This window comes from Myotis nattereri, assembly GCF_964212035.1.
Source record: "Myotis nattereri genome assembly, chromosome: X".
In the NCBI taxonomy this organism is placed as follows: Eukaryota; Metazoa; Chordata; class Mammalia; order Chiroptera; family Vespertilionidae; genus Myotis; species Myotis nattereri.
In genome coordinates, this window is record NC_138078.1 from 10,405,937 (window position 1) to 10,418,590 (window position 12,654).

Consider the following 12,654-nt stretch of genomic DNA (forward strand, 5'->3'; position numbering starts at 1 on the left):
TACATCTCAGTGTAAACGGGCCCTGGCCCATTCCATACCACCACTGGCCACTCCTCAGAACACAATATCAGATATCTGTAGTAGCTACACCGCTCTGCGCTGGACTCACAGCTGCAGTGCCAGCTAATCTCAATATGGTTTTTAAGAGGTCAAACACTATTCAAAGTTTTACTTTTACCCAAGAAAAGAAATATCAATCTCAATGGCTATGTAGGCCGTAAACAGCCGTGTGTGTGTGTGTGTGTGTGTGTGTGTGTGTGTGTGTATTCTTAGTAAAGTCCTAAAGGGCTTCATCATACTCTTAGTAAATCTTAACTATATGTTATAAATAATAAGGCACTACACAGACCTATAATACAAATTAGTAGAAGGCACAACAAACCTTTTTTGGGACTTTTTTCTTTGGTGTGACATTTTTAGCAGTACTTTCTTTCTTGGGGGCTGGAGGACATCCAGGTGGTTTAATCCGTCCTGACCTCCTGGTCGGTTGTGTTGGGAGTGCTACAGCAGTTTTCTTTGAAGACTGCATTGACTGCTGGGTTGCTTTGGAAAGGGAAGACTGTCTTTTAGCTGTATTCTTTGTAATAACTGAGTGGGGAAAAACACAAAACAAAAATAAAATTAAAGTAAATGACATAATTAAGGTATTGTCTTTTTACTACTCAAAATAAATATAAATTAATCTTTAACAACATTCCAAAAGTTAATCATTGAAAACCACTTAAAATAAAGGAATGATTTAAAATGAAGTTTTAGGTATTTAGGATTTCTTATTATCAGGAAATAATCTTATTCTCCAGAAAAAAGTAAAGAGGCTTTTATAAGAGCAGCCAATAACTTTAAATTTAGTGCACTGAAAATTTCTATTTACCATTTGTCTGCTTCTCATATTTTTAGCCCTTTGCATAGAGAAGAGTTCCTCCTTCATTACCATGAAATTATGCTAATAATTATGCTATATGCAGGAATCACTTTGTCCATCAATGCAGAAAAACATAAAGCAGCTACCAATAGCTCCTGCTTTATCTTTCAGAGGCCAGGGGAGTCCCCTGCACTTGATTTTTAACGGCTAAGGCACATTATCTTCTTATATGTATGTCTAATAACAAAGCTTCATATACTATAATATAGACGCCACATTAACATTGTCTAGAAGGACCACTATCAAGCCCAAGTGATTTAGATCTACTAGCCCAACCCAAACTGTTTTAATATTTCAAAGAGCCATTACCTGCCATGTTATTTTAGTCTATGTTCACAATTAAATATATATTTTTAGTATTATACCCTAATAACTTCATTACAAAAAAATGAATTTTACACGCAATAAGAAGTACTAATGTCAAAAAATTTTCACAGGATGAGTTATATAAATAAAACATTTATACATCTATGCAATAATCAACTACTTTTATTTTGAGAGCTTCATTTTACAACTTGAAACAAATCTACTACTTTGCTCTTCCCATATTCAAGGCCTAAGTATAGATCTGACTGACCTTCAATGAAGAATACCACATCTTCCCTGCAGCCTTTTTATCTACCTTCTATCACCTACCATGTCAAAGAGATGGAAAATTCTTCTCTCAGGGGCCAGAGCAAATGGAGAACCACTTAATTGTCACCATCATTCCCCCCTACCCCCATTTAGAATAATTCATGTACTTACAACATTCTCTTCTTCCTTCCTTACCATCATATACCTCATTCTACACTCTACTTCCACTTTCTTTAATAACTGCAGTAATCAAATTCACATTATTTCCTCGTACACAGTCTCCCTGTCATCATCTTCTTGAATCTAACCATCATATTTCTCACACTTCATCATCCTGACCTCATCATTGGATATTTCATCTTCTCCCTAAAATGTTTATATTTAGTAATTGCTGGAACTCTTCTATCTCTAAGATAACCAACTGTGCCCAATTTCTATATATCCAATATCCTTACTTATCATCTTTGCTTCATACCAACTGACCATGCTTTTATTCCTTTTTTTATCCTCATTGGAGAATATGTTTATTTATTTTAGACAGAGAGGAATGGGGGGGGGGAGAGGGGGAGAGAGAGAGAGAGACATGTGAGAGAGAAACATCTATTGGTTGCCTCTTATATACACCTCGAGACTGGAGACTGAACCTACAGCCTTTTGGCATTCAGGACAATGCTCCAACCAACTGAACCACCCAGCCAGGGACTAACCATGATTTTCATTCTCTTTGAGATATAGCCACAAGTCCTGTCAATTTCAGCCCTATCTATTAGCTTTCTCCTGGCTTTACTTTACTCCCTATCAACCTGCACCCAACTATCCACATCCACCAATACCCTCTAATTAGTATCATTTATGGTATTACCCCTTAATCTCTGACCACATCCAGCATGTCAGCTCCCACCTCTAATCACACTAGCGTTTGTTTTCTCTAGGCCTGAGCTATACAAGGGTCAGCAATCTTCTTCTGTAAAGGGCCAGATAGTAAATATTTTAGGCTATAAAGGCCATATACAGTCTCTGTTACATATTCTTTTTCATTTCTTTATTCGTTTGCTTATCTTTTTAAACCCTTAATGAATATAAAAACCATTCTTAGCTTGTAGGCTACATGGGCTGGAAGTGGCCCTTGGGTTGAAATTTACCAATTCCTGCTTTAGAACATTAGAATATCACTGATGGCTATAAAATCCACACTACTGGGGATCAAGCCTGCAACCCAGGCATGTGCCCTCACTGGGAATCGAATGGTGACCTCATGGTTCATAGGTCAATGCTCAACCACTGAGCCACACCCACTGGGCTAAATCTTTACTTCTTGACAACCTATTCATCCCCACAACCTATTCATCTGGTCCAAGTTGACTGAGCAGAACATAATCACAAAAGCATCTCTGCTGTGTAAGCAGTTGACTATCAGAGACATGTACATAGTATTCCATTCATAGTAGCCGGGGCACTCTCTGTCCTGGTCAGACACTGCCCACACCTCAATCTTGCCTTGCATAGGTCTCTGCCTATCACTTTTCCTTTTATCATCACATACTCTACAATACTGCTTTTTCACCTTCTCACTTTCCTACTGTGCCCAAAACAAGCATTAAAGTCCTTTTTAAGGCCCCCTTCATTTAAAAAAAGATTTGTTTTTCAAATAATCACTATAAGGAAAGGATGGAAAACACTAGAAAAGTTACAAAGAAAAACAAGGTCTCTAATTTTTAGTAGTAGCTGTACCAGTTTTTATGGAAATGAGACTTGCCTTTTCATCTTTTAATCCTCTGGGACCTTGCACCAAGTTATCTATTCTAACCTGCACATTTACTAACCAGAGATGGTTTGGTCAATACGGTCAGAGTCCAATAGTATGAATAAGTCCAGCCTGTTACTACCTAAGCTCCTCCATCGTCCTTTCTGAGTCTCCATGATGACCTATGTAGGTTTCCCTCTCAATACCAAGAACCACAGTTTTACAGAATTAAAAATACCTCAAGCAGATAATAAAAGGTAACTCCCACACAGAAATAAATGACTCATTCACTTGAAAAATTAAAGATCTGCTTTTGGGGTCTCATAGAACATCCCAATTTGGGAAGTGGTGCATGTCTTTTCCAGCAGCTTTAAAAAGATGGTATCTGGACAACTAAACCAAAATCAAATATACTGAAAGGATCTGAAGCTTCAATGCACTCCCCTCTCCCCCTTTTCAAAACAGGGCATGGAGAGCTAAAATAAACAGATTTTTAAAAAGAGAGAGAAAAACTCTTCATACACCTTATAACACATACCTTAATTTGAATAGAATAGTCTATCTTAAGGTTATTGAAAAGTTGTAAAAATGTTACAGGAAAGAAATTCCCAAACACAATTAAAAGGTTAAAGGATAACTCTCTAAGTTAAAATACAAAAGTCCAGCTAAGCTCTTTATCTCCATACCTAAATGACAGTGCCTCCTGGCATACATGCTAAATTAAAATAAGAAAATCGAATTTAGTAGAAGTTACATGGTTTTCTTATCCTCTTATATAATTATATCTCATAAGTATTCAACCCAGAAAGGAAATCAAGCTAGAAATCAGAAATCACAGTTAGAATTTAGAAGGGCTTTAATTTAAGAGTGTTTTTAAAATATACTTGTTTTCTACTTGCCAATCATAGATGCTTTGTACACTACTCCCTTCAGCTTCATGAGTATGCTTCCCATAAAGACCTTTTTTTTTTTTTTTTACAATTCCTCCTCATAACTGCTCACTTCAAAAAAACGAAGATTTTGGTCACAATAATATTATTAAAGAAGATGACCATTTCTAAAACCTTTAATATTTTAAGAAAAAATGTTCACATGAAAAGAAGCAACTTCAGTTGTTTCAGGTCAATTCCTATCACCTAAGCCTTTAAAATCCATTCAATTTTTAAACCACAACATTTTTTCTTATTGAATGACTTCTATAGAGTGATTTCCATAATACTATTAAAAACAATCACTGCTATACTTTCCACAAAACACATTAAACGTATTGACACAATATTTACTTGGTAAAATATGGTATCCACATTACTGTATCATAAACATACTTTTACTAAGTCTCATGTATTATCAGTGAAAATTATATTACTCAAAGCTACAGAAAAAAATTGCCAACACTTTTCATTACAAACTGTAGATTTAAATGATCAAATCTAACTTAAAATCGGGTTGTTCCTTTTTTATTTAAACAATTTTTATGGTTGAAATAATCAAACTGACTTTTACCTTGTATCATAAAACAATTTTTTAGAAGTGACCAAATAATAGTGCTAAAAATTAATAAGTGATATTTAGAATAAAACAGGGTCTTTGAGATCACAGAAATGACTGGGATGTTTAATACACAAAAGCTAACAATGCAGACAATGAATTTCTTTAACCACACTTCAATTACAATATAAAGAAACTTTGAGGGTAATCCCACCTTTGGAAATAATCCAGAGAAACAAACTGTTGCTGCACTTACCATAAAGGTGATTTAGGTTCTACTCCTGGGCCTCCTTTTTTATCAGGAATAAAACTGCCCTTCTGAAGAAAGCAAGTCAACAAAGCCCATGTTGCCTGAGCAAGCCTGAATTTCTAGCAAATGGGGATGAAGTTATTTGCATTTGTTGGTTTAAGGGGGTGGGAGTGGGAGGAGGGGACTAAGAGGACTGCTAAAGTAATTCACATATTGTCTGTGGACCCTATAGGCAGTGATCATCAGTCACCTGTTCAAACTTCCTTCACCACTGCCTTCACAGAGGAACCAAAGGTGACCCTGGGTCAGAGAATTTGGAAAGAAATGAGAAGACATGCAAAATCTAACTGCAAACCCATTGCCTCTGTAGACAAAGTTATCCCCACTGGACCACATGTCCTAAAAACCAGGACATTTTAATAGTCTCAAGAGAACTTGTTAGAATATATCATAGAATAGAAACAAGAAAGAAGCTCCGGGTTCTGCTTGCAATTATTGAAATATTTAGCTGAAACGCTTAAAACAGAAAAAGGGCATTTGTTTTCTTAAGATACTTGTTTGTATCATATCTGTCTCATTAGCACAAGCAAAACATTTATTGCAAGCTGTACCTATAAAAAAGAAAATATCAGCTGTTTCAAATTTCATGGCCCTTGAGTGAATAATTTGGGTTGACAGCATTTTGAACTATTTCATGTATACCAAACAAGAAGATTACTAAGTAAGCTAAGTATATTAGTCTATATTTTAAGCTACATTGACAGCAAAAATTTAAACAAATTTTTTAGTGTTTACTGAGAAGCTTTCTGGTGGGACTGGCACACCTTGAGCTTTTTACAACCTTACTTATGAGTACTTCTGTTACTTTTATCCCACTATAACAGAGATAGGGAAAGTGCTGCTTTATGTGTTTTTTACTGAACATACACCAATCATATTTTTAAAAAAGGGGGGGAAAGTTAGTAAATATATGTACTAAAAACTGTAAGATCATCATTTAAAATTTAGAGAAGTACAAGATTTTAGACACCACATACTCCTCTGCACAAATCTGAACAACGATCAAAATCAGCCATAATTTCGGGGGCGGGGGGAGTTGTGTGTTTTTTTTTTAAATAACAATGAAGTGGGGGTGGGGAGTAGCACTACTTCTTGTTTGCTCAATGAAGGCTTTCAAATATTTCTCAAAAGACTAACTTTGAATCGGTTCAAAAAATATTACATAGGAAGGGCTTTGAAAAATAAGAATACTATATAAACTGACTAGTTAACTTTTAAGAAAGATGAAAAGTCTAGATTTTAAAGCCCACTCCCATAAAATTTTAATTAAAAAAGTGAATCCTACACACACTTGCACGCATACATAAAATAAAATAAACAGCATTCAAAGAAGCAAACAGTGCCCAAGATAATTACATTTAAAATCTATTTAAAATTTTTTGAAGTTCGTATTCATAAAACTTATGTCTGAATTAGCAACAAAATAAATCTAATATGACAGTTCTATCAAATATTCATTATCAGAAATGTTTTACGAAGTGTGAAAGAAATGTCATGTTTACCATTGAGTTCCACTTATAAATTAAAGCTGTTTCCCTGAGAGGCGAGGTAAGTATTGAGGGACTCAATAAAATGAAGGATTTAATCAAGAAGAGTTAAGGTGGTCACTGATGGCCTATGGTGCCACTACTCAGGAATGCTTCGCTACATCTTCCTGATTGTAGGTTTTCCCCTCTTCCACAGTTCCCTTTGGACCAGAAGAATTCCTCTATACCCTTGGGATTCTGCAACTTTATACTCAAAGCATCTGGAAGTTTGCTGCCCTCCTTCCTGGCCTGTATGGTCATAACTGTTTGAAGAATTAAGCTACAAGATGACAGACACTTCACACCAGTGTGGGTCATTTATTTACAATCAATGATGCATAAACCTGAAACTAAGTTAAATAAAACTATTATGTTCAAAAGTTTAATTTATATACTTAACTTTAAGAGTATTTAAGTACCTTTAAAGCCAGGCAGAATGGTTTAAAATGTAGCAATTTATTTCTTAAAATTGTTAATATCCCACAATATTAGAAAAAAATAATGCTGGGACAGTTTTTTTAAAATATTCTGCTTCTCATAGCACATGAACACAGACAATAATGTGCTGAAGGCCTAGGGGAACCGGGGGCAGGGTGGGAGAGGCAAAGGGGGTGAACTGAGGTACATCTGTAATAGAGTCAACAATAAAAAAAAATTCTCTGCTTCGGAATTTCTCCAATTTCTCAAATGATGAAAAACCTACATTTACTGTGTTCATAAATAAAATTATAGAAAGAAAATGTTTAATGACACAAACTAAAACAAAAATAAATAAAAATAAATAAAATTATAGAAACATAATAGCAACTTATTTGTTTATAAACTTCCCCAAATAAAAATAGTAAAAAAGAAAAGGTTTTTTTAAAACGCCTTCAAAATTATGGTAGTCCCAGTTCTGAATCTAAGCTGCTAGATTCAAAGTTTTTCTCCTTCCTGTACTGATAAATATTTGGACTTGAATGAGATGACTGGCTGTAATTCCTCTAACTGTATATGCTGGAAACAAAAGAAGGGCTTGCAGGGCATTCCTAAATATCATTTTTAAGAGAGAACTAAGATATAAGAATCAAAGAGGGGACAAGTTGAAACAAAAAAGTAAGATCAACTAAATTCTTCCCGAAGAAAATCTACAATGAGACTTGTTTTAGTTTGCTTGACTCAGCCTTCTTTAAGTTGCCAAGGACACAGCAGCACAGATCTTTCCTCCTCCTCACCCTGTATTGGTCTCCAGAGTAAGTCTGGTGAGCTGTGACAGCACCAACCAGAAGCAAAGGGCCTTGAAAGATTGTAAGGTCATAACAAGAACCAAGAAAAGAAAACCTAAATAAACAAGAGGGAGAAAAAGCCACACAGCTTGCTGAATTTTCTATCCAAGGCATGCTTCTCATTGGTGGATTGATCATGCTAATCGTTGGTAGATTTTTCTACCAACGATTAGCCTGATAGAACTTGGCTGTTTCTGATTATAGAAGTGTTAACACAGGGAGGAAATTTTTATTTAAAAAAAAAAGTTTTATAGTAAATTAAATTTTATTACTATTCTTAAACAGAAAACCAGTAAAGCTTAAATAAGTAGTTTTTAATGTAAAGTCAAATCAAGTGGCATTCATGGATGCCTCACTACATTTCTTTAAGAAATCATGTAAGTGAATTAATTGTCTTTAGTCATTTATTATTTGAAAAAGTTTTAAGTGATATATCCTAAAACTAGTGTTGAAGAAGCAATTATATAACGGTTGAAAAACAAACATTTCTAGTGTGTTTAAGAATATTCAAAATTAACAAAAACAATAAATATTTTTAATTTATGAAATTGAATTAATTTATTATTTATAGCTTTTTAAATTATCTAACTCTAAGGCCCTTAAATTATTTAATATTCAAGTAAATATATTTAATACTTCTGTATGTTTTTAAAGACCATTTAAAGGTTTCTAAATTTCACTTTAACTGGTGAAATGTCTAGTGGGGTAAAAAACAGAGCAGGTAGATCTCAGAAAGTACTGGTGAACCAACATTTTAAAAAACGCTCTGCATCTTTTATTTACTCAACTCTCTAAAATCTGGTTTTTCAAAGAAGTATACTAATCACACTTTTACTTAAGACCACTAATGAGCTCTCTTGACTTTTATGCTGCATTTGATAGTATTGTATATTTACTCCTTAAAGTCTTTCCTCTCTTGTTTTTTGGGGGGACCAATCTATTTACTCTCCTACATTTATGTATACTTTTTCTGTGTCCTAAATTAGCTTCTATCTTCTACTCATCCCTCATTTTTGTATTTCTCAAAAGTTTGGGCCTCTAACCATGTGCAGTGGAAACACCTGAGCTTCATTCCGGACCTACTGGTTCAGAACCCATGGATATAAGTTCCAAGACATCCGCCTTGTAACAAGCTCCCCCAGGTGATTCAAGTGTGAGAATTACTGTTTGAAATGTTGAGCCAGGCCCTGGCCTGCGTGGCTCGGTGGTTGAGTGTAGACCTATGAACCAGGAGGTTGCAGTTCAATTCCCGGTGGGGGCACATGCCTGAGCTGCAGGCTGGATCCCCAGTTTGGGATGTGCAGGAGGCAGATGATCAGTGATTCTCTCTCCCTCTCCCTTCCTCTCTGAAATCAATAAAAAAATATATTTTAAAAAATAAATGTTAACCCAGGAAATCCTTTCATTGGTCCTCTTCTACCTCCACCTGATACACATGCACAATTAAAATTACACCCCAAATTTCCACTACTTACTGCTATCGATAGGATGTATAAGCTGCCACTTCCCCCTGCCAGCACCTATAATCGCACCTGACGCAAAGAATATTTGTTTGATGAACACGAAGACTCTCAAACCTGCTTTGTCAAACAAGATCTATCCTTTTTAGGCTCCATACCTGCATATGAAGCTCTCCAATAGACATGTCCACCTGGACGTCCTAAAGCTACCCTGAATCAGTTAGGATTCAGTTCAGCTAACAATAACAGAAAAACCTAAAAGAATAGAGGTCTATATAACATAGAAGTTTATTTCTCTCAGGTAATAGTCTGTAACAGGCTAGTATGAAAATGTTGCTCCACAAAGTTCACAGAGACTCTGACTCCTTTCTACTTTCCACTCCACTATGCCTAGAATATGGTCCCCATTTCATGGTACGAGACAGAGGTCCACCCAAAACAACCACATCTCTAGCAGCAGGACAGAGCAGGAGGAAGAAAGAGAGATGGGTACATTCATCTCTCTGTAATACACCTCCTGGAAGTAGAACACACTACCTGTACTTTTATTCCATTGACCAGGACTTAATCTAATGATCACATCTAATTGCTAGAGAGGCTGTAACTGTAGTCTTTATGTTAGGCAGCCAACTTGTATTACTAAGAAAAAAAGGGAGACCAGATGCTGGAGGACATAGCATTTGTAGCCACACATTCCAAAGTCACTGTGTCACAAACTGAACTCATCAGTTTTCAAGATAAACTGTGTAATTTTAACCTTTGTGATGTGTCTACTCTACCTTTATCTCCATTCCCCTTACCAAACTCTTTCTCCTCTCTTAATAGTCTTATCATGTGTCTTTTTGTGAAGCTTTTCTTTAACCAACCACTTTTACCTCCAGCCTAAACAGACTGGATGTCTTTGAACCAACTTCATACCTAGCATACATCTCTGTTTTTACATTTTTAATTCTATATCATATTTTTAAATCTATCCCTCCAATCATCCCTCTCCCAATAGATAGCAAACTTCTTGAGGACAGAGACTATGCCTCATTTATCTTAGTATCACATGCATATAGATCTGTATCATACTAAATTTTACAAAAATCAATCACTAATGTCTGCTTCATACAATTATGGCAGTAAGAAACTGTTAAGAGTTGCCTAATAAAAAGAACATCATGGTATGTAGTATTGTGTTAAAGACACAAATTACAAAAAATTCCTCCCTAATCTGTGATTTGCTTTCCATGGCTTCAATTACACATGGTCAACTCCAGCCCAAAAATATTAAATAGAAAATTCCAAAATAAACAATTTGTATGTTTTAAATCATGTGCCATTCTAAGTAGCATGATAAAATCTCACTTCATCCTACTCCTACACAACCAGGACATGAATCATCCCCTTGTCCAGCATCTCCATGCTATATACGCTACCCACCATTAGTCACTTAGTAGCCATCTCAGTTATCAGATCCACTGCCATGGTATCACAGTGCTTGTGTTCAAGTTACCCTTATTCTACTTAATAGCCCCAAAATGCAAGAGTAGTGATGCTGGCAATTCAGATATGCCAAAGAGAAGCCAAAAAGTATATGTATGTATAGGAAAAAACATAGAATATATAGAGTTGGGCAGTATCCAAGGTTTTAGATATCCACTGGGAGTTTTGGAACATATTCCCGACAGGTAAGAAAGGACTAATGTAATACGGCTACATGTGCTTACCTCTATTCCCTTCCTCCACACAGCTTACCTACTAATTTTCTACATCCATTTTCTCTTTTTCTAGTATAAATAAATTTAGTGAGGTAAATTTTAAGTATGTTTACATTTAATTCCACTAATAAGTTTGTATTTAACTTAGGCCAATGAATGGGTTATGTGCATGGACCCATCTTAAATCTCAGCAGCTATTCCACTCTCAGAAAACCAGGTTAGGCATGTCTACGCCCTTGGAAGAGTCACCAAAATAGTCCAATGTTTTGATGACTTTTCTCTGAAAGAAAATATCCAGAAAATCATAGTATTCAACTTATGAAACACAACATCACAACTGATAAACCCATGACTATATGATCATACTAATCTATTAGATTAGTATATAACATACTAATTAGTATACTAATTAGTATATAACATACTAATCTATGATGGCTTCCACAGGGTCGAAATGTTCACTGATGTGTAGATTTTACTTAAGACTATCAAAGTATCAATTTAATTGTAACATGACCAAAATCATGTAAAACATGTATGTAATAATTGTTATTCCCAACCTTTTATATTCTATCTTCTAGATATAAACAGTGGAATACCATGTGTAATTTTAAGTTTAATATCAACTATAAAGGAAACTAAGTACCCCAAAGTGCTTATAGCAGCGAGGCTTCAATGGTCCAAGAATAGTTCCAGCTTTGCACATATCTCCAGTGTAGACTGTCAATTCAGACTATGATACTGGGTTGGCCCTCAATAATTCTAATCACAGTCTTCTTTTATCTCCAGTTCTCTAGCCTGGACAGTGCCCTCATTGTTCTGCCTGTGGCTCCAGTGGGTATGAAATGCTAACCTCAATGCCAATAGCAGTTATATATATTTTTAATAAAATAAAAGAAGATGTAGTTACTTATTATCTTACCATTGGCTCCTGGTGGTTGCAATACATCTCCTGCCAGACGACACCACCCAACTGGGAAAATATCTCGGCAATAATATTTGCACCAGTAATCAAAAGCTCCACTCCAGCCATCAAATGTGATATGAACTTCATCTCCTCTAACACCTCCAATAGTTGCAGGACATATCATATCCGGATTCTTTTTGTCTACAGCTTCTAGTTTCATCCCCACTTTAAAGTTATTTAGAGGTGGCTTTGGTGGTTCCTATCAAAACATTTAAAAAGTTTTCATTGTTTAGATATATTAAGAAGCATTTGCTCAATTGATTCTTAAAACCTGTAGCAACTAAAAATTGAGTTCTATGCTTATCAACTAAAATACAGGAAAAAACAGTTCTTAGAAATCGCTCTGCAGCCCTGTTCTACAACATCGCACTTACTCTGAAGCAGAGCCAAGAACCTGGAAGGAAACAAAACCAGCATGACAGTAATTTAGACATTCATTTACTCATTCATTAAAGAAATATATATATTGTATACTATGTACCAAGAAGTCAGGATTTATTGGTAAACAAAAATATCAAAGATACCTGCTCTGGTAGAGCTTAAATTCTAGTGGTGGTAGTAATAGGGTTAGGGGCTGAATGGGGGCAAAGGGGAGAAGCAATCAATAAGAAAGTTTAAAAGAGGGAGTCAAACAAATCAATAAAAATTATAGGTGGTAAATCTATAGAGAAGGCAGACACAAGAACATGAAAG

At 35.4% G+C, this 12,654-nt stretch overlaps 1 protein-coding gene across 1 annotated transcript in view; it reads right to left on the reverse strand.

Annotated features, from left to right (window-relative positions):
• The window catches only part of SCML2 (Scm polycomb group protein like 2), a gene marked incomplete at its 3' end in the record, with an annotated part of 98,575 nt that overhangs the window by 46,364 nt on the left and 39,557 nt on the right, over positions 1 to 12,654 (reverse strand). The window contains exons 7-8 of the mRNA XM_081081895.1: positions 11,917 to 12,160; positions 383 to 588 (exon numbers count right to left, since the gene is read on the reverse strand). Coding sequence (XP_080938021.1) covers positions 383 to 588; positions 11,917 to 12,160 — 450 coding nt within the window. The remainder of the gene's footprint in view (positions 1 to 382; positions 589 to 11,916; positions 12,161 to 12,654) is intronic.